At 46.7% G+C, this 25,535-nt stretch overlaps 3 protein-coding genes across 6 annotated transcripts; 1 reads left to right on the top strand and 2 right to left on the bottom strand.

Moving 5' to 3' along the window:
* Nucleotides 1-592: 592 nt before the first annotated feature.
* DRAXIN (dorsal inhibitory axon guidance protein) lies at nt 593-14,350 on the bottom strand. Of its 3 annotated transcripts, XM_075773053.1 has the most exons (9): nt 14,108-14,350; nt 13,614-13,691; nt 12,508-12,687; nt 6,634-7,118; nt 5,097-5,284; nt 4,425-4,536; nt 3,971-4,060; nt 3,636-3,725; nt 593-1,602 (listed from the first exon to the last, which is right to left on the bottom strand). In XM_075773053.1, the coding sequence occupies exons 4-9, from the start codon at nt 7,094-7,096 to the stop codon at nt 1,490-1,492; spliced, it is 1,056 nt and encodes a 351-aa protein (XP_075629168.1). In that variant the 5' UTR covers nt 7,097-7,118; nt 12,508-12,687; nt 13,614-13,691; nt 14,108-14,350; the 3' UTR covers nt 593-1,489. The 3 variants fall into 3 exon arrangements, with proteins under 3 accessions (XP_075629168.1, XP_075629167.1, XP_075629166.1); XM_075773052.1 differs by lacking the exon at nt 12,508-12,687; XM_075773051.1 differs by lacking the exons at nt 12,508-12,687; nt 14,108-14,350 and having other exon boundaries at nt 13,614-13,802.
* A 35-nt stretch (nt 14,351-14,385) lies between these two features.
* On the top strand, nt 14,386-22,955 carry MAD2L2 (mitotic arrest deficient 2 like 2). Of its 2 annotated transcripts, none has more exons than XM_075773057.1 (9): nt 14,386-14,511; nt 16,805-16,856; nt 17,082-17,200; nt 17,750-17,821; nt 18,683-18,783; nt 18,894-18,988; nt 19,101-19,174; nt 20,221-20,313; nt 20,619-22,955. In XM_075773057.1, the coding sequence occupies exons 2-9, from the start codon at nt 16,817-16,819 to the stop codon at nt 20,658-20,660; spliced, it is 636 nt and encodes a 211-aa protein (XP_075629172.1). In that variant the 5' UTR covers nt 14,386-14,511; nt 16,805-16,816; the 3' UTR covers nt 20,661-22,955. The 2 variants fall into 2 exon arrangements, with proteins under 2 accessions (XP_075629172.1, XP_075629171.1); XM_075773056.1 differs by having other exon boundaries at nt 14,452-14,475.
* Nucleotides 22,367-25,517, bottom strand: LOC104630643 (F-box only protein 6). The gene is made up of 5 exons (XM_010297628.2): nt 25,259-25,517; nt 24,529-24,655; nt 23,687-23,782; nt 23,225-23,360; nt 22,367-22,555 (listed from the first exon to the last, which is right to left on the bottom strand). The coding sequence occupies exons 1-5, from the start codon at nt 25,515-25,517 to the stop codon at nt 22,409-22,411; spliced, it is 765 nt and encodes a 254-aa protein (XP_010295930.1). The 3' UTR covers nt 22,367-22,408.
* Nucleotides 25,518-25,535: the final 18 nt, after the last annotated feature.

Genomic DNA, 25,535 nt, shown 5'->3' with positions numbered 1-25,535 from the left:
TTGAGTGAATACACAATGCAAAGCGGCACTACAACAGAAACAGGAGCGCAAAATGGAGATTTGCCTACTTAATGCTGCTTCCCTAAACCCCAGCGTGTTCCATTTAAGAGGATTCTGACCACAGCACCAGGATTAATATTTCTGTTCCTATAAAAAGTCCTGTACATCTCCTAGTTCTTCAATTTAACAATTAAAATGCTTCCAAGCTGTCTCCCACCAGAAGCCAGGGTATTGGTGTGTTAGTAGCAGAAAAGAACATCCTAACCAACTAGCACTACTCCTGTTTAACACAGGTAGCCTGTATTGCTCTATCACTGTAGTCCATAACTAAGTAGTAATATAAAGAAGTTTTAAACATCTGGATGGCTACACCAGGCAGAAACTGACTGTTAGCTGCAACTTGAGTGAGGATACAGGGAAGCTTGGATCTCCAATTTGGGTAGAGAAATTTTTCTACCAAGCAGCACAATTTCTTTGTGTGATTACCTGAAGTTATCAGTGCTACCTACTGGCCAGCTCCCCTATAGGCCTTTCTGGCTTCTGCCACATCCTTAGGTGCAGTCAAAGAAGCAGAAGAGTTGCACAAAGGATATCTATCATATCTTTATTTACATATCATGGAAACACACATGCAACATGTCACAGGATTTACTACAACGGAACAGCCTGTCCCTATCTCCTGTTACCAAAAAAACTTCATTTCTGGCTCACTAGGAAAACTATCACTTCCCCAGAAAGCTCCTAAAAATAATCATTAAAAATAACAGACTTGGCAGTATAACTAAATGAGTGAGAGCTGCAGGCTGGGATGTCTTGCCACATCCTTGCAGAAACCAGGTGGTTCTCTGGCAGCAAGGAAGGAGTGGGACTGGATGGTCCCAGAGAAGACAGGTAGGAAGCATTAGTAACAGCTAGGGAATGTCTGTAGCAGTGAACAAGGGAGAGAGCAAGAGCTCTGTCAGAAGGTCCCCTCTCACCAAGGCAGCCAGCTTCGTACTGATCCATTTCCCATCTTTGATTCCATCTGGAGGCTACAAGCTTCCTATCCTCTAGGGATCTCTGATCCGTAAGGAGGATCTACCTTTCTTCTCAAGCAATAGTTAAAGGGAAAGTTTAAGCTCATATCCCCTTTGACCTGAAGGCTCTTTCATATCTTGCCTCTGTTGAGAGGAGGAGATGAAACTGCAAAGCCTTTTCCTGCCAGGACCATCAGAACGATAGTCATAATCGTCACTTACTAACTGGGAGAGGAGGACTCAGCTAACTGACAGCAAATGTGCTGAGGGAAGGGAGGGGCAATGCAGCCCTGGTATGGAAAAGGCTGAGGCCACTCTATTTATAATTAACATGGGCTTCAGTCTTGTTGGAACCTGACATGTTTGGAGCCTGCAGCTTCAGTCATTTGCTTGACTTTTTCCTCTACTTCCCATTGCTAGGTATAAACAGTTTGACCCCAGCTCCTGACCGTCCAGACAGGAGTCCCACTCTCCTAAACATTAATGAACGATCCCTGCTCTCCATTGGCTGATTCAGGCTCCACGCAGCGCCCTTTCCTTCGGGTCACTCTTCGGTTCCGGTGGAATTTGGCATAGCAGCGTAGCCCTATGGAAAAGACACGCATAAGTGAGTGGGAGAGACCAGGGCTTACTACAGCAGTAACATCAAACAATTAGTCCCTGGCTTCAGTTCATGACAGAGCTTGCTTCAGTGGGGACAGTCACAGGGCTGGGAAGCCCGAACTGTGTCAAATGAGGTGGCAGAGAAATGCCTCACATGGGCAGGGAATGTTGCTTTCTGGGCCCTTTTATTCTGTTTGGCTCACTGTCCTGGTTTGGGATTCATTGGCTCAGGCAGAAGGTTTCACTGGCTGCTTGAAATACCTATGAATTATCCTGATTGTTTCCAGTGATTTTATGGAAGCCCTGCTTGGTTTCCCCCTATTACTTCCCATTACTGTCTAAGTGATCTCTCCATTGGGAAATTACTATAGACTTAATGTGCAGCAGCAATGGCTAGGGAGCTCCCCTTGCTATTTATTTCCCTGAAGCTTCAGAAGAGGAGGGAAGAGACTTTGAAGTGTTATTACTGGGAGGTCTGATGTAAAGCTTACTGCTGATCTTCAGTTTCTCCGTTTTGGATGCTCAAAGTGCAGGGTCTGAAGGAAGCTATCTGATATAGCATTCATGAATACTAAGGGGGGGGGGGGGGGGGGGAGGCATTTGATTTGTTAAAAAAAATAAAAATTAAAAAAATCAGTACATGTTTTGCCATGGCAGTGGAAGGCACTGGGAGCCTCTGGTCAGGGTACCTCATCAGTTTCTGGCACTAATAGATTTATCTTTTCGTGTCTATTGTCTGACTTTGTTATACCAGAATCCATAGCTAGTTGGGCCAGACAGGGTACAGCTTATGTGTAAATAATTCTTATGAATTTTCAGTAGCCCAGGATCTGGTCATTGGGGTTGACAGGAGCAGATTTGATCATCCTAGAAACTGCAACTCTTTTTACTGCCAGAGCAGGCAGCAGAGAGCAACAGTGCCAGCACCCCCAGAGTGGGGGATGCTGAGGATTTATAGCTTTTATAATGAGACAGCACATAAACTGTCCTTGAGTACTTGTACACAGGAGACCCAGACAATGTCACAGGTCACTGAGCTGCCTTTTGGAGTGCATGTCCCTGGGCTACGTTGAGGCCAGCTACCTTGAAGTTGGGTTTCTGCCCCTCATTACCAATCCCCCCAGGGCAGTCTGGTCTCCTAGAAGGAGAGCGCACAAGATCAGAGCTCTGCTCTTATCTAAGCATCTTGTCTATCTTACCTGGACCCTACATCTCCAGGGATCTTTTTAATGCTACAGAGGATGCACATTTAGCATCAACTTATAACTAGCTTAAGTATAAAGCAGGGCCAGGGGCAGCCCTCATTAGGCTTGCAGAAACACTTTTCTAGGTTAATCTATCAGAACGTTGTCTCTGATTAGAACCTTCCAGTGTAACATGATGCACCCAAGGTGAAGACTATCATTTGACATTTTTACCCAGTTAAACAGACTGCTTTCCTGGAGTTGCAAGTAGATGAATGACCTGGTCAAAGTCACTAGGTACCTAGGTCACAAAATTTGGCAACCAGAGTTTTGTTCTGGGCAGACAAGACCCGCTGCCTGGAGCTGATCCTGAACGTGTTCAGACTAGAAGAGTGCCTTTCAACATCTTCGTAATACAAGTGTCTATTAAGGGCTGCTGTGGATTCTTCAGAATCAAAAGTCTGTGTCCTCCCCACACCTACTAAATTGCAACAGGTTCAGCTGAAATTAACTCAGGAAAGCCATATTAGGCATAAGGTCGTGTAAAACAAGGATAGCAGTCTGTTTTTATAACCTGCGATACTTGAAAGCACCATTGAAGTGTTAATATGTTGTGATTTCTTCTGTTAGGTTTGTAGATATTGGGATTTTGTTTTCAAGAGGGAAAACAAGATATCCTAGATGACTCAATGGTCATACTGTGAGTCAGTGGCAGGGAAAGGCTAAGAGCAGCAGAGCTTGGCTCCTATTTTCACATGGAAACCACTATTCCAAGTCAACACAGCCAACTATGAAGCCAGCTGGAAGGGGGAGAGTAAAGAGCGGAACTCACCTTCAGTGCACATACAGTCATCATAACATTTGTTGTTAAGGCCTCGATTGTGTGGTTTGCAGAGGTGTTCACGCAAGTCACAGCACGAGCCTGCAACACAGGAACAAGGGTGAGCACAGCTCATTTACCCCCTTCCCTTGTAGGGCTATTGACACTCATGACAGCTCCATGGTACAGACATCATCTATTCCCACAACACACCTAGAGAGCCGCTGCCCTTTCCTCTGTGTACCACTTTCTATCAGTATTAAAAATTAGGATACTTGTATTGGAACCTGGGCTGATTTCAAACAATCTCATGTTTGGAGGAATGACTCTGCCAAGCTGATCCTGACCTGGGAGGCAGTCAAGGTGATGATCACATGGCTCTCCTTCAGCCGTCACGGTTTCATTTCCACTGTTGGGGCTCTTACTGCGGCGTTTCTCTATGGAAAAAAACCAGATGCTGATAGAAAATTTCATGCTAGTGTTTATTTTGGAGACTACATTGTTCCAGGGTAAAAACAGCCTCAAACTTCAAGAGTTTGAACTCCAAACCTTCATAGTCTAATCTTCTCCCTATTCCTCAACCCTCCATCTATCATTTTTCCTCTGCCCTCAAACTGTGCATCCAAAATGAGAAACATTCTGAAACTGAGCATAAAACACAATCAGCATTATGCTTTTTTTTCCTCTTTCCTCACCACTACAATCTCACATCCTTCAGCACATCTGTTAACACTAACCAACTAACCATGGGACAAGCCCTACAGAATGACTTTTGGGAAAGAGGATAGGGAGGTTTAGCACCTTTCTTTTTAGCAGATGGCCACATTTCTGGTTTGAGATCCTCATAATCCGTCCAGTCAAAGAGTGCCATATCTAGGGTGGGCATCACATCCCCATCTTGCCTGAGGCGGGCCTGCAAACCACAAGAAATCAAAGAGACAATGAATTACGCTTCTGTAGTAATGCTGGAGTCTCTGCAAATTTTCCTGGTGCTTTTAGACCTTAAAAAGGCTTTATGATTTCAGCCCCGCCCCCCTCCACCCCTGTCTTGTCCACTGGGTATTCTTGGCATCTCATTTTCAAAAGGGCAGAGCTTTCCCTTATTGCAGCTGAAGCCAAGAGGGAAGTTTCCACTGCTTCTTTGTGAGGACAAAAGGCAAGCAAGGAGCATTAGGACATGCTGCCTCCCCAGCTAAGTACGCCTACTACCTCTCTGGTCCTTGAAGCTGAATGTAGATGGCTAGCTGAGGGAGAGGTAGGGCAGGGAAGAGAAGCAACTAAGAGAGCTGTTTATGAAGAGGTGTTTAGATATCTCCAAGACAGAACGGCTTTTGAGGGAGGGCTTTGGTGTTAAGCAAGCACTTACCTCTAACTGGAAGAGGGGGGGAAAAAAAAAAAAAAAAGGAAACGACCTTATCTGCAGGAGATTTCTGTCTGCATCAGAGGTACAGTGCGGTTACCAGCTGTCTTTACCTGTGACCGTGGTGATGTGGCTGGAAGTACAGGAGGCTCTTCTGTAGAAGCAGCTAGTTCCAGTGCGGTGATGAGAAGCATGGTGGGAGTCAGACTTGTAGCTTCCTCTGCCTGAAGGTGTTGAAACTGTTCTTCAAAGCTTTCAGGTTTCTTGTACAGGGAGCTTGGTCCAGCATCAGGAGTCTTCCCTGCAGAAGGCAACAGGTACAGTAGCATTAGCTTTCTCATCCCTTTTCTCTCTGTGTGCCACAGATTTGAGTCAAAGGAATTCAGATTTCATCCAGCCATTGGCCAGTGTTCTACCACCCTGAGCTGCTGTTTAGACCAGTGTAAAACAAAAAGTCATGTGCTATTAAAGTGATACATCAGGTCCAGAGTATATGCATCTTGATTTTTACACACTTAAGTCATGTATAGTCACACCTTCTTGAAGATATGTCTATCTCCTGCTTAAGCAGCAAAGGATTTATTTTCTGGTCTCAAGAGCAGAAAATGTACCTGTTTACCATTTTTAAACCAATGGATTAAGCTGCTGCAAATATCTGCAAACACGTTCTTATTTCATTTTAGTAGTGGGGTATTTCAACTTAGCTCAAGTCAGGACTTACCCAACTTGAAATAAGAATATCTTCACAGCCTGATCCCTGCTTTTCCTAAGTATTAATTTAAATGCAGATCTTAAGTTAAACCAAAAAGGCCTGTTTCGTAGTCTGCAAATGTTGCTTCAAACCAGCTTTGTTGCTTACTCTTCTGTATTGCTTAACATGAGTTGTTTATTCACTCCACTGAAAAAACAATAGAGCTCTTCTTACTGACACAGGGAGGAGTGATAGATGGAACTCAGGGATACTGACACCCAGCTTGTCAAGTAGTGTAGATTGACACAAATTGCCTGGTTTTAATAGAACTAAAGATTTACCACACTGAGCATACCATGCCAGAGACACACACCCACAAGTCGACCAGCAAAGGAAAGCAGTCCCAGTCAAAAACAAGCCACATTTTAAAATAATTGGTGTGATTTCACATATGCAAAATTCATATTTTTTGTAGTTCAGCATAAATATAGAGGAATACAAGCTCCAATAAGAAGAAACTGATCTTCAAGTGAAGTAGGGGTTTTGTATTATTTCTAGTTCTGGTCATATTTTGATGTCCGTGGAGAAATTGAGCATGGCTTGGATATGGTTGTTCATAAATTGAACCTTTTGCTAAAAAAAAAAAAAAAAAAAGAAAAAACAAAGCAGGCCACCCCAAAACAACCCCTCAAGTCCTAGGAACATTCAGAGCTCCCCCTGTAAGGCAAACCAGGTCATTTTCATAAAATTGCAGCCAGCAGTAAAAACCTCTGGTTCTGGAGTTCCCCTTTTTTCTTGTGCCTCTTTTGTTTGGCAGATTTCTCCCCAGAGCAGGCACACATCCCACACCCTCCACATACCCATGTGGCTCAATCACAACTGCATCTTCTTGCCCTCACACAAGTGACACTCATTTCAAGTGACCCAACAGCTTCAGCTTCCCTTAGGAGGTCAAATACCTCTGTGGTGTTTCAGCCTGTCCCTGCGGCTGTGTCGCCGATGCTCTCGGTTCGGCTTCTTTCCTCTCTCAGATCCAGGGGACTGGTTCTCCCTCTCAGGATGAGGGAACTCAAAACCCAGGAACACATCCTTATTCTGTTTCAGGGCTGCTGGCTGTCCCTCTGCCACCAGCTCTTCCACAGCTGGAGCTCCGCTACCCATTCTGAGGGCTTCTTCCCCACCCGGCCGCCCTCTAGAAGGCATGGCATGGACCCTCTCCTTCTTGGCCAAGCCATGCTTGTGGTGGTGCCCACTTCCGGGCTGCTGCTGCAGCCACATCTCTTGGTTTTGAAGATGGTTGTCATTCTCTGGGATATTTTTGAGCTTTGTGCCAGGATCCAGGGAGACTGCAAGATTCATGTCAGAAAGAACCAGCACACACAGGAAAAGGAAAGGAGAGAAGAAGGTGGAAGAGGTTGCCATAATCCTGCGTGCTCTGCCTCACCTGCAATTAAAAAAAAAAAAAAGAAAAGAAAAAATAAGCAACCAACTTCTATGAACTGTAAAGGAAAAGCAAGACTCAGACCTAGGACACTTAAATGAAAACATTTATGGTGTCCAGAACTGGAAGTGATTTTTTTTCCCCTTCTTGGTTACCTCCTCCTCTCCTAGCCCTGGTTACAGCAGCTGAGACACACGTGCAGGGCCTGCAGGGCTGAGAGGTCCTAGTTTCATGTGCAAATGAGGGCCATCAATCAGTAGGACATTTCCCTTTGATTCCTGACTAGCCCCCCTACCCTCCCATTCACAGCCTACCATCTGAGGGGCTGGGGAGGCTGTCTCCTGCAGGCCACAGCTCTGGAGCCGCCTGCACAGCACCAGCTGTCTGGGTAGGGCTGTTTGCTGCCAGGTTGGCATCCTGGGCCTGGCTGGCACTAGCCCCTCCTCACAGCTGGTTTCCTTGCAATGAAGATATCAAGATGAACAGAACTGGAGGCAGATGGTGGCCTCGCAGGACGAGTAACAGCCCCGAGCAGCTCAAGACAGAGACATGCACATGCACACATGTACTGCATCAAGGTGGCTGAAACTGGTCAAGGGAAGAAAAAACACTGGAAATTCTGTGCTGATACCTCACAGCATAGCAGAGAAACAGATCTGCTGTCAGCAGAGCAGGGGATGCTGGTCTCAAGACCAAGGGGCAAGGAAGCAGACTGAGTTTTCTCTAGTTTGTCCCACTTTCCCTCCTTGACTCTGCACAGGCCACTTCACCTCACCCCACCAGGTGCCTCAGCATAACAGCTGCAGACTGTTCTCATTCATTCTGTTTCACTGTAATATTTTTTGAGGGTGTTCTTTCATCCCCATGTTTGTGTTATGAGACATGGCTTTGGGACATTGACCTAATTGGAGAAGTGTCTGACTTGTGCATTCTCCTCTGTCCTTTCCCACAAGAGGCGGAAAAGGATTTTCAGCATTTCCAGGGCAGCCTTTCACTTTCGGGTAGTTTTCTCAGACTGTCCCTCTCAAGCTGGCCAGCATGAAGGCATGCTTAAAGCCAGAATTTCCTGTGACACCGACTGTCAGAAAACCAGGCCTATGCTTGCACTTGAGAAATACTGTCACAAGAGTTACAGCCACAGCTCTTCACTCAACCTCCTCCCCATCTGTCCTGCACCCCAGCCCCCAGTTGCACCTGATTTCCATCTGTCTGTTCACCAGGTGAACCACTTTGCTGCATAACTACAATGGCTCTTACTCCCTCCTCCAGGTGCTTTACTGTTTGACCAGCCATTGTCACCTGTGAAGGGTGACAGGTAACATCCCCTGAGGCCAAGCTCAGTGCCTTTTCGTAGAGCTGGCAGGAGATACCCTAAGAATGGCCTTGGTTCTTCCTTTCTTCTCCTCTTTCAAGCTAAGAGACAGATGTGGAGTGCTTTGAGTCAGTGAAACCTCTGCCATTATAGCAGACCCAGCCTCATGAAGCATCTGGTGAGTTTAGAGGGACATGTCTTCATCCTCTTTACTTTACTCATTCACCAGCTGATTCTACCTTTCCAAGATTCATTTCTGTTATTGCTTAGAGCCTGGGAGCAAATTTTTGGTTCAGGCCTCCCCTGGAAAGAGAAGGGCAGCACAGGGGCCTTCTCTTTAATACAGTGTCTGAAAAGCAGGTCTTTCTACTGGCCGAAGGACAACAAACTGCTATTTGAGGACTGATTTAGGACATGCTGGGTAGTTCGTTTGCTGGAGGCATAACATTATGAAATAGTATTTCATTGGCAGCTATCTGGGACAAAGGAAAACCAGACCAACAGCTAAATCTCTTAACAAAGCACTTGAAGTCCTGCTTCAAAACCAATGGAACAAATAGCAACCAAGCAAAAACCAGGCTCTGCATCCAGAGTCTTTGTTTTTTCCCTAAGATTTTCTCTTTAAGAACCAGAGCAAACCAGCTGAATCAAGGCATCACTCAGAACAGCTCAAAGAGCTGGAAACAGCATCTTACCTTTTCATCTGTAGGCAGAATGCCAAGAGGAGAGAACAAGTGCAAAGAGAATGCAAGGCAGGTGTCTCCAATCTCACTTACAGACACGGGCCCTTTCACAGTGAACCTGACAGACACATTAGCTGCAGATTCTGGTTTTCAGCAGGAGCTAGAAAGCAGCTAAATGCTGCAGGGCAGTTAAACAGAAGGTCTGCTTCAAAGTGTAGGGGGCATTTATTTAAGCTGCCCAGCTGTCTTGTTGGCATGACACCGGATGAAAGTGCAACTAGACCACATGGGTTGCCTCGTTTCTGCACTGGCTGAGAGGGCAGGCTAACATGCTGTGTTACTGTGTCACAGGAATTCTTGCATTAATAATGCAGATAAATACCTGTACTGGACTGTTGTCAGGGGAGGTCCAAACTGTTTGCCAAATCAAAACAGTGCATGGACAAGTTTTGGTACCTTGGGTTAATGCAACACTGCTGTGCTAGAGGCATAGAAGTCCCAGCCTTCTCTTAACCACTTGTTTCCATGTCCTGATCTGTCTTTAACTTCAGAAACCTCTTCCTACTTCCTCCATTTCTCTTACCCTACAGAAGCTGTAAAATTCACCCTTCTAAAAGGCAGCTAGATAACACAATGGCATCCCTACTTCTCCTTAGTGCTCAGGTTCCTCAATATCTGAGCACCAAAGTAAACTCTACCCTCTCCTCTGTCAGGACCACAGTCCACAGAAGAAGTCTGTGCTAGCCCTAGACTTCTTGATGTACGTGACAGCAATGTTCTCACACTGCTGATGCACCTTTTCTGCAGAGGGTGAAATTCTGCCCTGAAACATATGCCAGGCAGAAGGAAAATATCTTTCTTAAATTGCTCTAAAACAAACACACGTTACAAGCCCAGAATTCATCCTCTCTTTAGGGTTCATATATTAATAAATGAAATAGCCAAAGTACTTGCCACATTAAGCTGCTCCTGTAGTTCTTCACACCACCAGACCTGCATCCTCTTTACTCCACCCCATGCCTTGCACTTCCTTTATATACCCTCAGCGTTACGAGCCACCTGCCTCTTGAGGTAGCAAATCTGCCTGCTAACAAGAGAATGTGTAAAGCCAAGATAAGGCTTTAGCACTACCCAGGGTGCAGGCTCAGGGCTGATGAGTGAGTTGCAGTGCTGTCTCTCAGCCACTATTTCTGATCCATTTTGGGTTAGTAGTGGATGGTCACAACCTTGTAAGGGAAATTAGGGGGTTTTTTTTAATCTTGGGTAACTTTCCCTGTGGGCAGTCTTTTTCTTTGGCTTCACTAATTATTACTTGGCTCTCTGCTTGTAATCCTGCAAGGCAGCCATGGACTGAGTAGGTACACAGACACTCAGGCATGTTTTCCCCCCTATAAATACAGTTATGTCACCTTGGCTCTGAAATAGGCTCTCAAACTGCCCCTGCTGCCTTTGTTTTGTATGTGACAAAGCAGGAACATCATATCATCTACATTCATTCACATAACTGACAGTCCTACCTTTAACTTTTCACACATGTTCTTCATGTCACAGCCAAGAGGAGCACAACTCTTGAACAGAGAAATAGAGAATATCAAGATCCTTTATCACCCAGCCTATGAATGATGCAGTTTGTATGCTCAGGAGCTGAACCAAGCTAGACCCAAGCATGTACTCTGGGTCAGATTTCTCTTTGGCTCTGATAAGCTCAGACTTTGGCAGGAGTGCATAAAGATTTCCTAGACAATCCCAAGCTGCAGCAATAGACAAAGTGTATGTGCATCTACATGGGTGTTGTGTGCATGTGCATGTGTGGCAGGGATGATAGACAATAAACCCAGCTTCGTGTGCCAGGCATCCTGTAAATAAGAAGCCATAGGGTGATGGATGGGCTCGGGAAGGCCTGGAGCAGAATGGACAGGGTAGGCTGACGTGCAGAGAGCTGGCTGGAGCCACAAGGATGGCATTGTGCAGATAAATGAGATTTCACTTCCCTGCTGGGTGTCTTTCCATCTGTTTTTCTGTTTCTGGAGGCAAATGCTGGGAAGCTCCATATACAATCTTCCAAGAGACCTTCCCATTTCAAAGGGATCTCTCCCAGCTTTCTAGGGTCCCCAAAAGCAGACAGATAATCTTATGTGCACTTTTCTCCTTTCCTCCCTGGGGCAAAAGTAATAACACTTTTCTTCTCTCCAACATTTCTTGCACACTCACGTTGTAAGTAATTTTTTTTTGCTGCTCGCCCAGACATCCTTGGGACGACAGAGCAGCAGAGTTCCTTGCTCACACATCTCCAGTCCTTTTGGATCCCTCTTTGGAGCTGCCCTCATCACCTCTCCTCCCTACCTTGCCTTTCATGTTGATCTCACTCCACAGTTTCCTTGTCCCTCAAGACTGACTTTGGTGCGAGAGATTTCCCCTCTGAAGAAATTTAGGCTAGGCTACTTGAATCCTGCCACCACCCCTTGAAACATCTGCTTTCCTTTTGTTTGTGTGGTTTGGTGATGGCGGAAAGTGAGAGAAAACAGCACTCTACTGTAGAAATGGCCACATTCACTAGCACACTAATTGCACTAGTGGCACAGGAGCCAGGACATAGAGATTTGGGCTTGCAGGGTGTTGACTAGTAGCTGTAGTTGCCTCTGTGCCTCCACAAAGCATCTTCCTGGGGCAACTCATATCCAGTGACCACTTGAAATGTGACTCAATCAGCATTAGTTGCAGGGCTGGAACTGGGACTCTGTTTTTGCTGACCCACTGGCCCAGGCAATCCCTTCCCTTCAGCAGCCAGCTCTGCCTGACAGACTGCGCGCTGCCCTCCTAACCATTGAAGACAGGGTGACCCAGGAAATACCCTCTCCCACTGCCCAGACTTGTAAGCTGGCAGTTTTGTACTTGTCACAAAGTCATTGCTAAGCTCCAGCACCCTGGCTCTGATGAACACCGAACACCTTGCAAATCCCTCAAGTCACTGTGTGCCTCTTGCCTTCAGCCACAGCCATGCCACTCTTTCTCCTGTGCCTACCCTGACACGTACAGAGAGCTTCACTGCTCTCAGTGCCAGTGCACAAGCAAGGAGGGTGCAGCACCAACACCCTCCAGGGACAGAGCAGCCCAGCAAATCATTGAATTGAAGGGGAAGAGGGGCACATGAATGAATATGCAGTACCCTTCGCTCTGCTTCCCTCTGGGACTTCATGGAGTGGCTGACAGCCATCATAGGCGACCCGCTATCAAACAGTCTACTCTACCCAATAATGAGATTAAAATAGCAATGAGTCTGAGATTAGCATCCAAGATATAGTCGCTTGCTGTCAGTGCAGCAGAGAGGACTCTCCAGTTTAATGCACAATGCCTAATGACAAATGAGACACAATCAATAGCAAAGGTCATTGCTCACCCGGCTGGAAAGCACCCACCAGTGTGACAGGGAAGAATGGGGGCAGATTTGGCCCAGTCTTCACTGGGAAGGAGAAGTGGATGTGTCCCAACTGGCAGAACAGTTAGGCTGTGTTTTCAACATTTTTCCTGGCATGTCATTCTCAGTTTGAACCAAAATGTGTAGGATTAATGCCTCCTTCTGCAAGGGAGAGGAGATGGGAATACAAAACCATTTCCATTAAACCCTCTGGTTGACGGAAGACTTCAGGTGTGAATTGGATAAATGTCACTTAAATCCTAGATGATGAATTACTAGCTGTAATAAGCCATTAACTGATGCCAAATTGATTTAATTCAGAAACAAGAGCTCACTTTTATCAACAGAGGAAGAGCAGAGAATAACCCGTGGGTACTCAGGGGCTCAGTGCATGGCAACGCACGGCTCCGCAAACACAATGACTTGGTGGGAAAAGCTTCCTTCACCCCTTGGCCACTTTCCACAGCAGCTCTGGCTCAGAGCCGGGACGTACCCCTGGGGTGCACGAGGGGCACAGCAGCTACCTGCGAGAGGGCCGATGCCTCTGTCCGAGGTGACTTTGTTTCCAGGGAAGAGGAGAGCCATCTCGGGAGTAGCCCCTGAAGTAGCAGGGACTTGCAGTAGGGTGGTGGGGCGCAAGCCCCAAAGCCCACACCACACACCCCTGCAAGGTGCACGGTGCTGCACATCGCGCTGAGGGCAAGCCAGGTAGCAGAACCGCGGGGGGAGCGGGAGAGCCTGGAGCCCGCTCCCCGGCACGGGTGACAATGGGGCTGGCTGGAGGCACCGCGCACCAGCACCGGCGCTGTCCAAGCTCGGTACTCGGCTCCCACCGCTGAGCGATGCCGCGCACCGAGGGCATCCCGGGAGCGGCAGCCTAGAGGCGGCGGTACTGGGGGTCCCCGTCACCCCCGGCCTTTGTCTCTTCCGGGGCGCACGGAAAGTGGAAAAGTACCCCCCCCACACTACTCCCCAATCCCTGCGAAAGCAAAGGGAAATCAGTTCGGTGGAGCATGCACCCCCGGCCCCCCCGCGACCCGTCCCCGGGCTGGGTGCAAGGTGAGCGCGATGCGGGCAGCGCTGCCTACCTGTCCGCAGCTCCTCGGTCTGGGCTGAGCCCGGCAGGCAGGGCAGCGGCTGTGCATGCAGCGGGAGGGGAGGCAGGGCTGCCGGGGGGGCAGAGGGGTGTTCAAACCCGTCAGGAGGAGGAGGAGGAGGAGGAGGAGGAGACAGGGGGAAGGCAGTGGGGGAATGTGGAGAGGAACTGGGGACGCCGGGAATCCCGGGGGACTGGGGTGCATTGGGCGGGGGGAGGTGGGGCTGGGAGGGGCGGGGGGGCTCCGGGTGTGCTGGGTACGGTGGGTGCGGAGGGTGCTGTAGGGGGGGGTACAGGGGGAGGCAAGGGGCACATGATGAGGGGGTGCCCAGTGCGAAGGAGAAGGAGGGGGGGCGGGAGCGCAGGGTACGCGCTCCCGCGGAGCCGGTGGCAGGAGCAGTCCCTGCCCCGGGCAGGGACCGGGACAAAGGACGGAGACAAAGGCGGGGCGGCCCGGGGGGGGCGGGCGGCCGGGTCCCCGCTCACCTGCACGGCACGGCGGGTCGAGCACGGCGCCCCCGCTCCCCGCAGGGGCTCCCCCGCGTTAACGGTAACGGGGTGGGACACCGGACCCGTGGGACCAGCGTCCCCCGCTCCCTGCAGCGAGCACCCAGCCCCGCTGCAACAGAGCGAGCTGCTGCCCGGGGCGGGGGGGTGCCGGCCGGGAACCCCTCGGGGGCGGCAGCGGCGGGCGCGGGGCGGGCGGGCAGCGCCGAGCGGCGGGGATCAGCCCCCCCCCCTCCCCGCTCCTCCCGCCACCGGGGGGCGCTCGGGCCGCCCGCCGCCCTGACGTCACACGCCCGCGCCGCCGCCCGGGCACCCGCGGTGGGCGCCGCGCGTTTGCGGCGGTGACGGTCGGCGGGGTCGGCACGGAGCGGGCGGGGGCGGCGGTAAGGGGCGCAGAGGGTCCCCGCGGGCCGGGCCGAGGCGGTGAGGGTCACCGGGGGTCTTCCGCGGCTCGGGCGGGTGGGGTCGAGGCGATGACGGTCGCTGCGGGTCACCGTGGCGGGCGGGAGCGTGGGCTGGCAATAGGGGAATGGAGGGCTGTGCTGAGGGGGCTCTGCGAGGTCGGGAACCCTATTTCGGGGGACAGTGTTGAGCGCCTGGCAGCACGGGCTCAGAAATGCCGGCAGGAATACCGAAGGAAAGGCAGCGCTTGTCTGCTGAGGAGCGGCGGGACCGGGGCGCCCTGGGGTACCCATCCCGTCCGTCCTTCCATCTGCCCAGTCGTTAGAGAAACCAAGGTGAAACGGTGAAGGAGCGTTTGGGGATTCTCCTTGTTCTCCTGTGAAGCCGTGAAGCGGCGGGGCACAGCACAAGCTGATGCCGGAGGCCTGTGCTGGTTATTCTGGGCCAGCACGGGAACCCATGTAATAGACGTGGGCACTTTGAAGGTGGTGGATTACAAATTACGTGATATCCCTGCCTTCTTTGTTTCCCTTTTCTTCTGAAACGTCTTCAGTAAGGGATTGCTAGGTTCCAAAAAGCACCACAAAGGAAGTGCAGGCTTTCTTTTTCCTGATGCCTGCTCCTTCTCGCTTCCCCTGGCCATCCCTCAGAGCTGTCCGGTGTTCTGGGAAGACTTTTTCTGGAAACTGACCTCGTACATATAGGACAGCAAATTCCAATGAATAGATGAAAGGCTGCTAACTGCAGCATTGCTCCAGTCAGTTAGTCCAAAACCTCAAGCTGAGGCAATATTAAATGTGTGGTTGTTGGGCCTGCCCTTGTGACGGTGTTGAAGGGTGGCTCTCTGGGGATGCTGTTGCTTCCCTGGGGCCTCAGTTTAAGAAAGGCAATGTTTAGGTGGGGATGTGAACCTAAACCTCTAAAAACGCACATTCTTTATGCTACTCTGATATAGATCTTCTGTACAAATTTGAGAGTCACTGCAGCTGAGGTGCTAGAGAGATGCTTAAGTATCTTAATTCTGTTTATTTTAGCAGATAACTAATGTTCCAGGAAGTCTTTGTATACAATGGTAAGATTCTGATTTAAAAAGGGAGAAGAGAATAGCTCCCTATTTTGTGACGGTTGAAGTAATTCTTCGTAGATCTGAAAAAACATGGTTTGTTGCAGCTAAAGGACCTTGAAAATCAGTGCCTGATTGGAATGACTGTGGCTTACCAGAGGGCTGTGTTCCCCCTGTGTTACTGATGGAGCCACTGTGCTCCTGGAGGCATTTAAAGACATACATACACAGTTTATGAACAGTGGTGCTGCTATTAGCGATTAGAATCTGCATGCACGCAAAGAGCATGGATAAAAATAATGAAACAAATTACAATTTGTAATAGAAAATTATCTACACCATAGCTTAAAACATGTAAGGCACGGACTCCACTATATAAGGCAAGCTGTTGGAAAGTTGAACCCCAGAGTCTGCTGTTTGATTGTTGGCACACGGTATTCAATTTGGCACAATAATGTGCTGCCCTATATAATTGTCACAAATGTCAGGCTCCCCAGAGAAGTGTCACAGCACCAAACCTGTCAGAATTCAAGGAGCGTCTGGATGATAAGTACCCGTGTTGTGTCAATGGAAGATGCAGATCCTAGCCTGAACAAACAATGTTTTGTGGCAGTGTTGTGAGAATAAACCCGTAAGACTGAGAAGTTCTTGTGTTATAATAGGATATAGTGGTTCGAAAAGGGCTATTTTCTAGTCTGTTACAAGAACACTTGTGTGGCTTTAAAAATATAGTATTCCTTGTGCCACTAAAAAGCGATTGTCTAAACTTCTCTGTGTCTTAGGAATCATGAATTCTCCAGTCCTAGCAAACTGCATCAAAAAGGGAGACAGTGAAGAATTGTGAACTGGGCAGATTTTCACATTGTTTTTTAATTATTATTATTAAATAAAACCCAATTAAGAAAAGCAGCAATTAAATTATGAGTAATCTATCAATATGAGGTGAGAGCTGGAACACAGCAATGATACTGCCTTTGGTTTTTGCACTACTGGTGGTTTCTGACACCATGTTCTTCATTATGGAGGGTGCTTAAACCTTTCACAGTGGGCCCTGTGGATTTGTCGTGGCAGCGGTTGTAGGCTTGTGACTAAGCGCAGAGGACAGTTTGGGTCTGAGCTCGGCAGCACTAGGGAAGTGGATGGCTCCACAAGCTGACTATATTAATAATGTAGGAGCCAGAGGACAAACATTTTTTTGTGATTTCTTCCAGGTTCTGGGAAAGATGACCACTCTCACACGGCAGGACCTTAACTTTGGGCAAGGTAATATACGTGCTAAGCTGCAAACTGGTATGCTTGCAAGGCTTCTTGTTGGCACATGAGCTTCTGGAATTGTTGTTGGAGGGTTGCTCTATCCCTAAATTTCCTGCAGCTAAGGGGAAGCAGGTGAAAATTATGCAGGGAAAAATACCTTAAAAAGAATAATTCCTATGAGTATATGGTATTGCTCCCCTCCCTACTTCAGCATCCTTTACTTTTGTTTTTCAGTTGTTGCGGATGTTCTTTCAGAATTTCTGGAAGTGGCTGTTCACCTTATCTTATATGTCAGAGAAGTTTACCCTATTGGGATCTTTCAGAAGAGGAAAAAATACAATGTACCTGTCCAGGTAGGACATTCTCCTGGAAGCTGACAGCCACGTGGACAAACAAAATAGCAGGGATCAGTCAACACTCACCAGAACAAACTAAATCACTTCCAGAGTTTGTTTTAATGTGCAAACTCTTTTTTGAAGAGAACTTAGTTCCTGTCAAAAGGGAAAACAGCCCTGTAGCTGAGGATACAGCAGTACTCATGGAACAAGCAGATCATGGACAACAGTAGTAGAAGGCTTCCCCAGCTATATGCAGTAAGGTAACACGAAAGCATGCTTCCTAGGAAGTAGAGATGGTTGGAATATACTATTCCCAATATGCTATTGCGGGTATATATTCCCAGTATACTACAAGTGTGTGGGTACAGTGATCTGCCTCAGCTAATTAACCCTTCCATGAAAGAATTACTGGTTTGAATTGGCAACTTAGTGGTGAAAAATTCTATTTGAAGCATAACTCAAGTGCCTTGTAACACATTGGTGCTTCTGTTTAAGTCTTCCCATTTAACATTGTCCTGGTTCACATCAGAACACAGCTCTGACTATTCACTGTTTTTGCTACAGATGTCCTGCCACCCGGAGCTGAATCAGTACATCCAGGACACACTGCACTGTGTAAAGCCACTGCTTGAGAAGGTAAGAGCATATCAGGGACCTGGGAGAACGTAAATACTGTCTTCATTGCAAAATTTATTTACATATTTACCATATACAGTATACTTGCTGATAAAGTTACTAACAAATATAAATAATGTCCATAACCTTTCCTTGCAGTTAAGGCCCAGCCTTGCTGCTGATCATTGGCATTTAGTTGCATCTTATACATGCAACATGAGGATATACAGCTGTATCTTTTCAGTTACATCATCCTACATGTTAACATTCTGCTTTTGAATACATTTAAGTTTAAGCACCTATCTGGCAGAATAGTTTGAATGCTTTGCTGTACGCCAGCAAGCAAAGGTAGGTTTGAACTCTAGGTTTTGTGAGAGAGAGATATGACCATATGAAACACTTCAGGATGCAGGATGCTAACAGATTTTGCATTCTCTGCTCTTTACAGACAACCTAATCCATGTTTAGAGGCTGGAAATAAGTCAGTTTTACATTGCAGTAGTACAAAGCTGCTATATTTGGCCAGCAGTCTAAGCATACCTTAACTTCCTTGTCCATTCCTGAGTGGTGCAATGAGGTGGCTGTACATTTCCTCCTTTGTTCCAAAACAGTATCTAGAGAAATGTACTATTTAGTGCATTTCCTCTCCCTAGGCCTTAGCGAGAAGCTCTCAGTTTAACATCTAGCAAGAAATGGCTTAGCAAAAGCTTTTTTTTCTGATCTGTAATAATAATCTGACAGCTATCAAGCTTTGGATAACTGCTAGTGCCGTGAGCCACAACAAATAAGCATACTCCCACTTTATCAGAAGTATGTGAAGCACACTGGGGGCAGAAGACAGCTTATTTTAAGGGAGGGATTTTTCTATCTTTGTTCTTGCAGAATGATGTGGAGAAAGTTGTAGTTGTAATCCTGGACAAAGAGCACCACCCTGTGGAGAGATTTGTCTTTGAGATCACCCAGCCACCTCTTCTTTCCATTAGGTAAAATTTCCATTGCTGCTTGCCTGTAGCATCCAACACCTGCCTCTGCAGAGGTGTTCTAGAAGCAGCGCTTTGCTGCATGCCAGTAACAACTGCTGTCTCCTCAACAGCTCAGAGTCCCTGCTGTCCCACGTGGAGCAGTTACTGCGTGCCTTCATCCTGAAGATCAGTGTGTGCGATGCTGTGCTTGACAACAATCCCCCAGGTAAACGTGTCTGTACAGCCTAATAGCGTAGCATTGCTTGACTTGAGACAGCAGGTGACGTCTGAGCCTTTGTTAGTTGCCCCCAGTCTGGAGCCTACCATTTCTCTTGCAGGTTGCACCTTCACAGTTCTGGTTCACACACGGGAGGCTGCCACACGGAACATGGAAAAGATCCAGGTGATAAAGGTGAGCAGTATCTTTGGCTACCTGATTACGTGTGAGCAAGCTGCAGAGCAAAGACTGGAAATTAAAGAGTTTTGGCATCTCTAAGGTTAAGGCTGCTAGATATCTTGAACATGCATGTTAACTTCACATGATACACCGCACAACTTTGCTTTGAATGTGTTAAAATGGTTTACACTGGTAACTGGAGCACATTCACCACGCACCAGCCACAATTTCAGACAACAGCTGCTTCAATGCCTGAATTAGATTGTAACAATTCTTAGTGCATAATGCTTGCTCAGTCACTTAAAGGTACTCTGACATACAGAATACGCACTTCAACTTAAGTAACACAAAACCTCCCCTCTCATCTCACGTCCACTATGTGCGGATGACTGATTCTTTATAAATAACAAGGAAAACTAAGATTCAAGTAACTGCGGGGGGGGGGGGGGGGGTGGGTGGGGCTAGGGGCACAAATACATTTTATTTTGCAGGAAAGTCTGTGCAGATCACTTTTTAAAGCAAGATTTTTTTAAAAAATAATTCTTGCTTAGGTACAGGGAAACTTTTCCCCCCCAAAGCTAAGTTACTTTGCGTGTCCTAAGGCACAATAAATAAAGCTAGTGAAGTATAAAATTGTTTTGAAATAGAAGCCTGCTTGTACTGCTTAGTAATGGAAACTGGTAGCATAGTAGGCCAACCTTTAAACTTGCAAGGCAGGACAGAAATCCATGCCCTGAGCATTTTGGAGTTGCAGTTAAATGCTGGTGTAACAAATAAAACATGCCAGCTCAGGACAGCTAAGAGTATATATTTTTTTTGAAGAAGTGAGATGTCACCTTTGGAATAAGTAAAATGAGTTTACATTATAGTTTGACGCTGTAATTGAAGATAATTATGCTGAGTCTCAGGGCCAAGTGTGCAAGTGTTAAGTTTTGCTGTTGGGAAAGGTTTGAGTTACCGTTTCTTCCCTCAGCCACTAGATCTCTCGCCTAGTGCTGAGAAAGAGAGCTCACCTTACAGACCCTCTCTGCAAATAAAGCACCTTGTGTTCCTGCCCCTAGGATTTCCCGTGGATCCTCGCTGATGAGCAAGACGTGCACATGCATGACCCTCGGCTTATTCCCCTGAAAACTATGACATCTGATATCTTAAAGGTGAGCAGAGCATTCCGGCCCAAGAGGTGGCTGAAACTGCACGGAGGTCTAAGCTTTGTCTACTCTGATGTCAGCTCTGCCCTTTTCTGTACAGTAACAGTTTTAATATTGCTGAGCAGTATTATTGCTTAGTCTTGCAGATGCCTGTGCCAGTAATCAAAACCAGGGGCAAGACTCCTCATAATAAAACAGAAACCTGGTTGCGAGGGGATGTACAAACTCTCCCTATTTAGTCTGTTGCAGACTTTTTTTCCATTCACCTACCTGCATATCAAGCAGAACTGATGCTTATTTCTCTCCTCCAGATGCAGCTATACGTAGAAGAGCGAGCCCACAAAGGCACCTGATTTCAAATCTTCCTTGCCTTCAAGCCTCATCTGATCTTCCAGTTGAATAAGATATCTCACAAACCATACCTTGATAACCATCTCTTCAGCTGGCCTTCTGGGTGAATGTAGAGCAGCTGCTGCCTCTTTATTTCAAGTGCTCTTACTGCTGTATATAGAACTGACTTGGAATGTGGAGCCAGAGCCTGTTCCCATGTACGCTCATGTGTGAGAGTGAGTATAGGTTTTGTTACAGTGAATCCCTGGGGGCAGGACGTAGCCAACTGCTTTATGCAGTCACGCTTTGTACAAATCCAGTTCTCACCTTAATAGGGCATCGCCTTTGCACATTGGTAGCGATGTACAGCAGTCTGTTGTATGCTCCACTAGAGCAATGGACTCGGTGAGTGAGGCCTTACATAGTGTCTGTCCACTGTGACTGTCCCAAGTAGTCTTCAATAAATACTGAAGTTTTGCCCCAGTTGAACTAGGCCGAGTTCTGTCCAAACCAGCCTCCCCCCTTAAGTGAGGAAGTATTTTTATTTTGTATGGAGCTTTGAATTTTACGCAGAGCTTCCACCACTTTTCCATACCTTTTCTGGAACATATGTGGAATCTGTCAGTTCCCATGAGAGGCTATACAACCTTGGTCTCTTCTCCTTTCCATGGGAGAGCTGTCACCCACAAGTGGCATTAGCAAGGTGGAATTTGTCCAGCAAGGACACTTGCCAGATGTCCTACTCCTAACAGAACAGACAAAGGAAACACTGTTAATCCTACACCTATCAAAGGAGGAGGAAGGCAGCCTTAGTGTATGCCTCTATGCATACAGGGGTAGAAGATGTGGTTCATGGTATTTGAGCTGAGCTTGTTCGTCAGACAATTCGGTAACACAACCAGTATAGTACCTCCCTGCTTCCTCCAAGTAAAACGTGCAAGAATACTATAGATCGAGGTTGTACGCTGCTTTAACATTTTATATAGGGTTAGACTGTTCAGTACAAACCAAATACTCTGGTAGTACAAAGGTAGTATGGAAAAAGCCCAGCACCATCAAAAGGCACTTATGTTGTAAGGTAGCTACCTTAGGGGATTTCTTATCTCCTCTTTCTCTAGCTCTTTATTCAAACAGTGATGGGCTGTATTTGGACAGGGAAGTCATGTACTATTTTGATCATATACACTTACGGAAATGGTAAGGAATTAAGTATCAATGACATAGCATTTATGAAAAAGGGTTGACAGTTTCCTTATGCTATGAAAGGTCTGATGTGAAAGATACATGTTTTTATACATAATTAAACTGAAACAGGAAAATACCATACAAAAGTCGTCTCTCTGTAGCACAGCCATTGAAGACAGCATTGATAATCTGAAATGTAACATTTTAGCCTTATCTTTCCTAAGTTCCATAAACAAACAAGAAAAGGTTTCTATTTAAGACAGTGTTTGGCTGTAACACAAGGACATATTAACTAGAAAAAGCAGATGTCATATGTAATTGTCCAAGTCTTCCTCCTCTGGAAGGGCACTAGTAATTGCAGTAACATCCATGGTACAGGAGGATGAAAGATGAAGACAGAAGTCCTTCTAAAGGGCTGGGCCTGCAGAAGTTCTGCTGTGAATAAGGAGAACTAGCTGCTTGTATGCAAGACCAACTGTGCAAGACAAAGCCAGGACACACATCCAGAGAGTACAGACAAATAAGTGCACCTGAGACCACCCGGTTACAGTCCTGAGGTAAAAGCAAACACTTATATATTGTGCCTTCATAACAATGTCAGGGGCCCAATGGTGATGCTGCTGTTTGTCACTCGGATCCCATACCATCCTGCCCAGAACTGGGTGTCTTGGCCTCCGTGCTGAAACCAGATGTAACGAACTCCAGCTGGGTAATTCTGGAAGGTATGAGAAATCTGGAGAGAAAGAAGAAAATTCCTCTTAATTTGTTTAAATAAACCAGCACTGACCTAGAAGCTCAGACAATTACCGTATGTGAGTCTTGGTCCCAGAAAAAGCTCATTCTAATATATCTTTCATTGGAAGTGCATCATATCCCTTTGAGGGACAGGAAGAAACCCTTTCTTATTCAGCCTTCTACCCTGAAGTCTTCTCCAAGTCAAATGTAACATTAAGCTTGATTCTTAGGTACGTTTGTCACGTACGCAACAACATACTGGGGAATCCACAGCCAATCAAACCAGTTAAACATGTTTAGCAGTTTAAGTAATGTCTGCAATACTTTAAATGACATACATGCTGTAGTATAAAACAAAGCTTTTTGATCCAATAAAAACTTGGTGTTCTTGTAACTTAGTTATTTAGACAAAAACTTAAGTGAAAACCAGAAACAATTAAAGAGACTGAGCTAAAAATAACACAGAAGCCCCAGGGATACTCTAGAAAACTCTGGGCACCTACAAACCAAACCTAGCTCTTTCATGGCCCTCCTGCTTCTCCAGTGTTGTCAACAGCAAGGACTAACCTTTTGTGTTGAGTAGAGGAGGCTGAAGAGCAGAGAAAGTGGGCCAGGTAAGACTTGCAGGATTTAAGTGTCACAATACTGATGTTGGGCTGCTGCTTACCTCTCTCCACATTGCATCATTCCACTGTTCTATAATCACTGGCTCAGGGCAGAACTCCTCAAGGACAATGTAGTCCTCAGAAAGCAGCCTCACCGTAAGTTCATAGCGACACCCACAGTCAAATCTGGCAGCATACCTAGAGAGGCAGGGAGTAATCAAGGAGTTGTATACCCAGCATTCAGTTTTCTTTAGTGTGCAAAAACAGTCTCCAAGGGGACCCTCATCTGCAGGGGAAAAGGAATGTCATCCCCACAGCTATGAAGTTCTAAAACTTCCACCTATCCTGCTCTTCACAGGATTAGCCACCTCCTTACAGCCCATTGAATAAGCTTAGATTTAGTTTATCCTTTACTGAAGAGCTACAACTCCCAAAGAACTCACTCTATAGCATGAAAAGCTTCAGAGGCCTAGCTTATCTCTGGGCCAGTGCCAGAAATTCTAGTGTTCAGTGCATACACGTACCAGTCCTTGACTACAATTTCAGGCCGTTTCTCATCCATCAACTGATTCCAGTATCCTTCTTTCTGCAGGGTAATGAGTTGAGACTTGAAGCATGGCCTGCAACAGCAATATTCACAACTTCACAAAACATCTCTTCCCTCTCAACATCCACGCTTTCCCTGACAGCTTTACTCTTACCAAAAGCCTGCCCAGCCCCTGAAGGTCCACAGGGCTGACATGGCTAAGGCAAGCCTTCTTCCATAGCCAGAACTAGACTAGGAAGTGACCTCAGAAGTTGACTCCCAGATAAAAGCAATAGTTACCTACAAGCTGGATTAAAAGGGGTCCCTGGGCTTGTATAGCATATGTTAGTAACAGGAAACTACTGCTTAATGGATGTAAAAGCAGCTAATCCTCCTTTGTTGACAGCTTTTATTGCATGCTGTTAGCATGACAGACACACCTACCACTCTTAGAGGTTACAGAGCTCTGACCTTGTCGGGTAAGCGCGTCTGATTAGCTTGGCAAACTTTAACCTTTGCCCACCGCCTTTGGTAGAAGAGAAGCAGTTTGCCCACCACCTTTGTAGAAGAGAAGCAGAGATCCCATGTGGATTATCATGACTATAAAAAAGTTCCAGGAAATTCATGGTAGGGACAGAGAAATTTAGCACATGCTGCGATTAATTCTCTCAGCAGTACACCTGTCTCTTTAGACTAGTATAAAAGGTTAATTAAGCTCCTTTTCCCACACATAGGCTAAGGTTCAGTGACCTGCCTCAAGCTGCCTATCCATAGAGCCTTTGCAGACAGACAGGAGGAAGCAGATGTCCCAGCTCCAGATTACTGGAATCCAGTTCTTACCCATATGAAGTGACAAAGTATTTGTGTACTTCGGGGTCCGGAATCTCTTTTCCATGAGGTCCAGGCAGATCCTCAATTTTCCATTTATCTCCATCATTGCTATCAAGTTTCCAGTGCTGAAAGTTCTCTAAAAACATAGATATTAAAGATGAGCATTAGGACCTCACTTCAGTTTCCAGCAGTAGCTCTGCTTTTGTTAAAGAATCAGTACAGAAGAATACTAGGAACCAACTTATCAAAGTTTTCAGGTACACTCTGTATTTCCTACAGCTGAAGGTGAGTACTGTCTTCATGTTGCCATTATTTTTAATGTAGGACAACAGGTAGCAACTTCCTGACCACATCAGAAACTCATAATCAATAATAAAGTAGAATTACTGTAGTCACGTCAACAAAAATTCCCCTGCTGTCTGAACGTTCAATCCCAATACCTGATCGTTTCATTACCATATTGTACTTCCTGTGCAAATTAACTGTCATTGCCTGCAGTGCTGGGGCCTTAGTGACACCAGAGATTTTTCTGGTCGCAATTTCAGATACATATTTACAATTACTTTGTCTATGCACGGGAGTTTTATTGTGGACATTTACTTTTGGATCTGATCCAGCAGAGATTCATCAGTCGCTGGACAGTCCCACACCACCATCAGTACTTGAGTAATGCTAGGCCACTGACTCATTCTGACTGTTAGGAAACTCTTAGCTCTCTACTATAAATAATTAAACAAACCTTCAGCACAGGGGTTTTTGATTAAGTTTCTCTTCAAGTTGCAGAGCATATAGAAGACCTTCCAGTCAGAGATGCTTCTGTCCAAATTCTGAATATAGAACCCCTCGCGCTGGCACTTGCGTTTCCATAGGGTGGTCAAATCCACCACGTACCGCCACTGCGTGCAGACCAGTCTGCAGGCGCAGAGCAGGTCCCGGGCTGGGAGCAGCGAGAACAGCTCCACCAGGACATCTTCGGGGAGATCGCAAATGGTTGTCATCGCAGACCGACAGCTTCG

This window comes from Balearica regulorum, chromosome 21 (assembly GCF_011004875.1).
Source record: "Balearica regulorum gibbericeps isolate bBalReg1 chromosome 21, bBalReg1.pri, whole genome shotgun sequence".
In the NCBI taxonomy this organism is placed as follows: Eukaryota; Metazoa; Chordata; class Aves; order Gruiformes; family Gruidae; genus Balearica; species Balearica regulorum.
Note: the sequence above shows the minus strand (reverse complement) of the source record. Positions and strands in the feature narration are given on the sequence as shown.

Coding starts and splice junctions, on each gene's coding strand:
- DRAXIN (XM_075773053.1), bottom strand. CDS start 7,096: ATGGCAACCTCTTCCACCTTCTTCTCTCCTTTCCTTTTCCTGTGTGTG. Junction 5,285..6,633: donor CAGGCTGAAACACCACAGAG/GTATTTGACCTC, acceptor TGCCTTCTGCAG/GGAAGACTCCTGATGCTGGA. Junction 1,603..3,635: donor TGACTGTATGTGCACTGAAG/GTGAGTTCCGCT, acceptor TCTTTTCCATAG/GGCTACGCTGCTATGCCAAA.
- MAD2L2 (XM_075773057.1), top strand. CDS start 16,817: ATGACCACTCTCACACGGCAGGACCTTAACTTTGGGCAAG. Junction 17,201..17,749: donor AATACAATGTACCTGTCCAG/GTAGGACATTCT, acceptor TTTTTGCTACAG/ATGTCCTGCCACCCGGAGCT. Junction 18,989..19,100: donor GCTTGACAACAATCCCCCAG/GTAAACGTGTCT, acceptor TTTCTCTTGCAG/GTTGCACCTTCACAGTTCTG.
- LOC104630643 (XM_010297628.2), bottom strand. CDS start 25,517: ATGACAACCATTTGCGATCTCCCCGAAGATGTCCTGGTGGAGCTGTTC. Junction 23,783..24,528: donor TACTTTGTCACTTCATATGG/GTAAGAACTGGA, acceptor TTGCTGTTGCAG/GCCATGCTTCAAGTCTCAAC. Junction 22,556..23,224: donor ATGATGCAATGTGGAGAGAG/GTAAGCAGCAGC, acceptor CTTTCTCTCCAG/ATTTCTCATACCTTCCAGAA.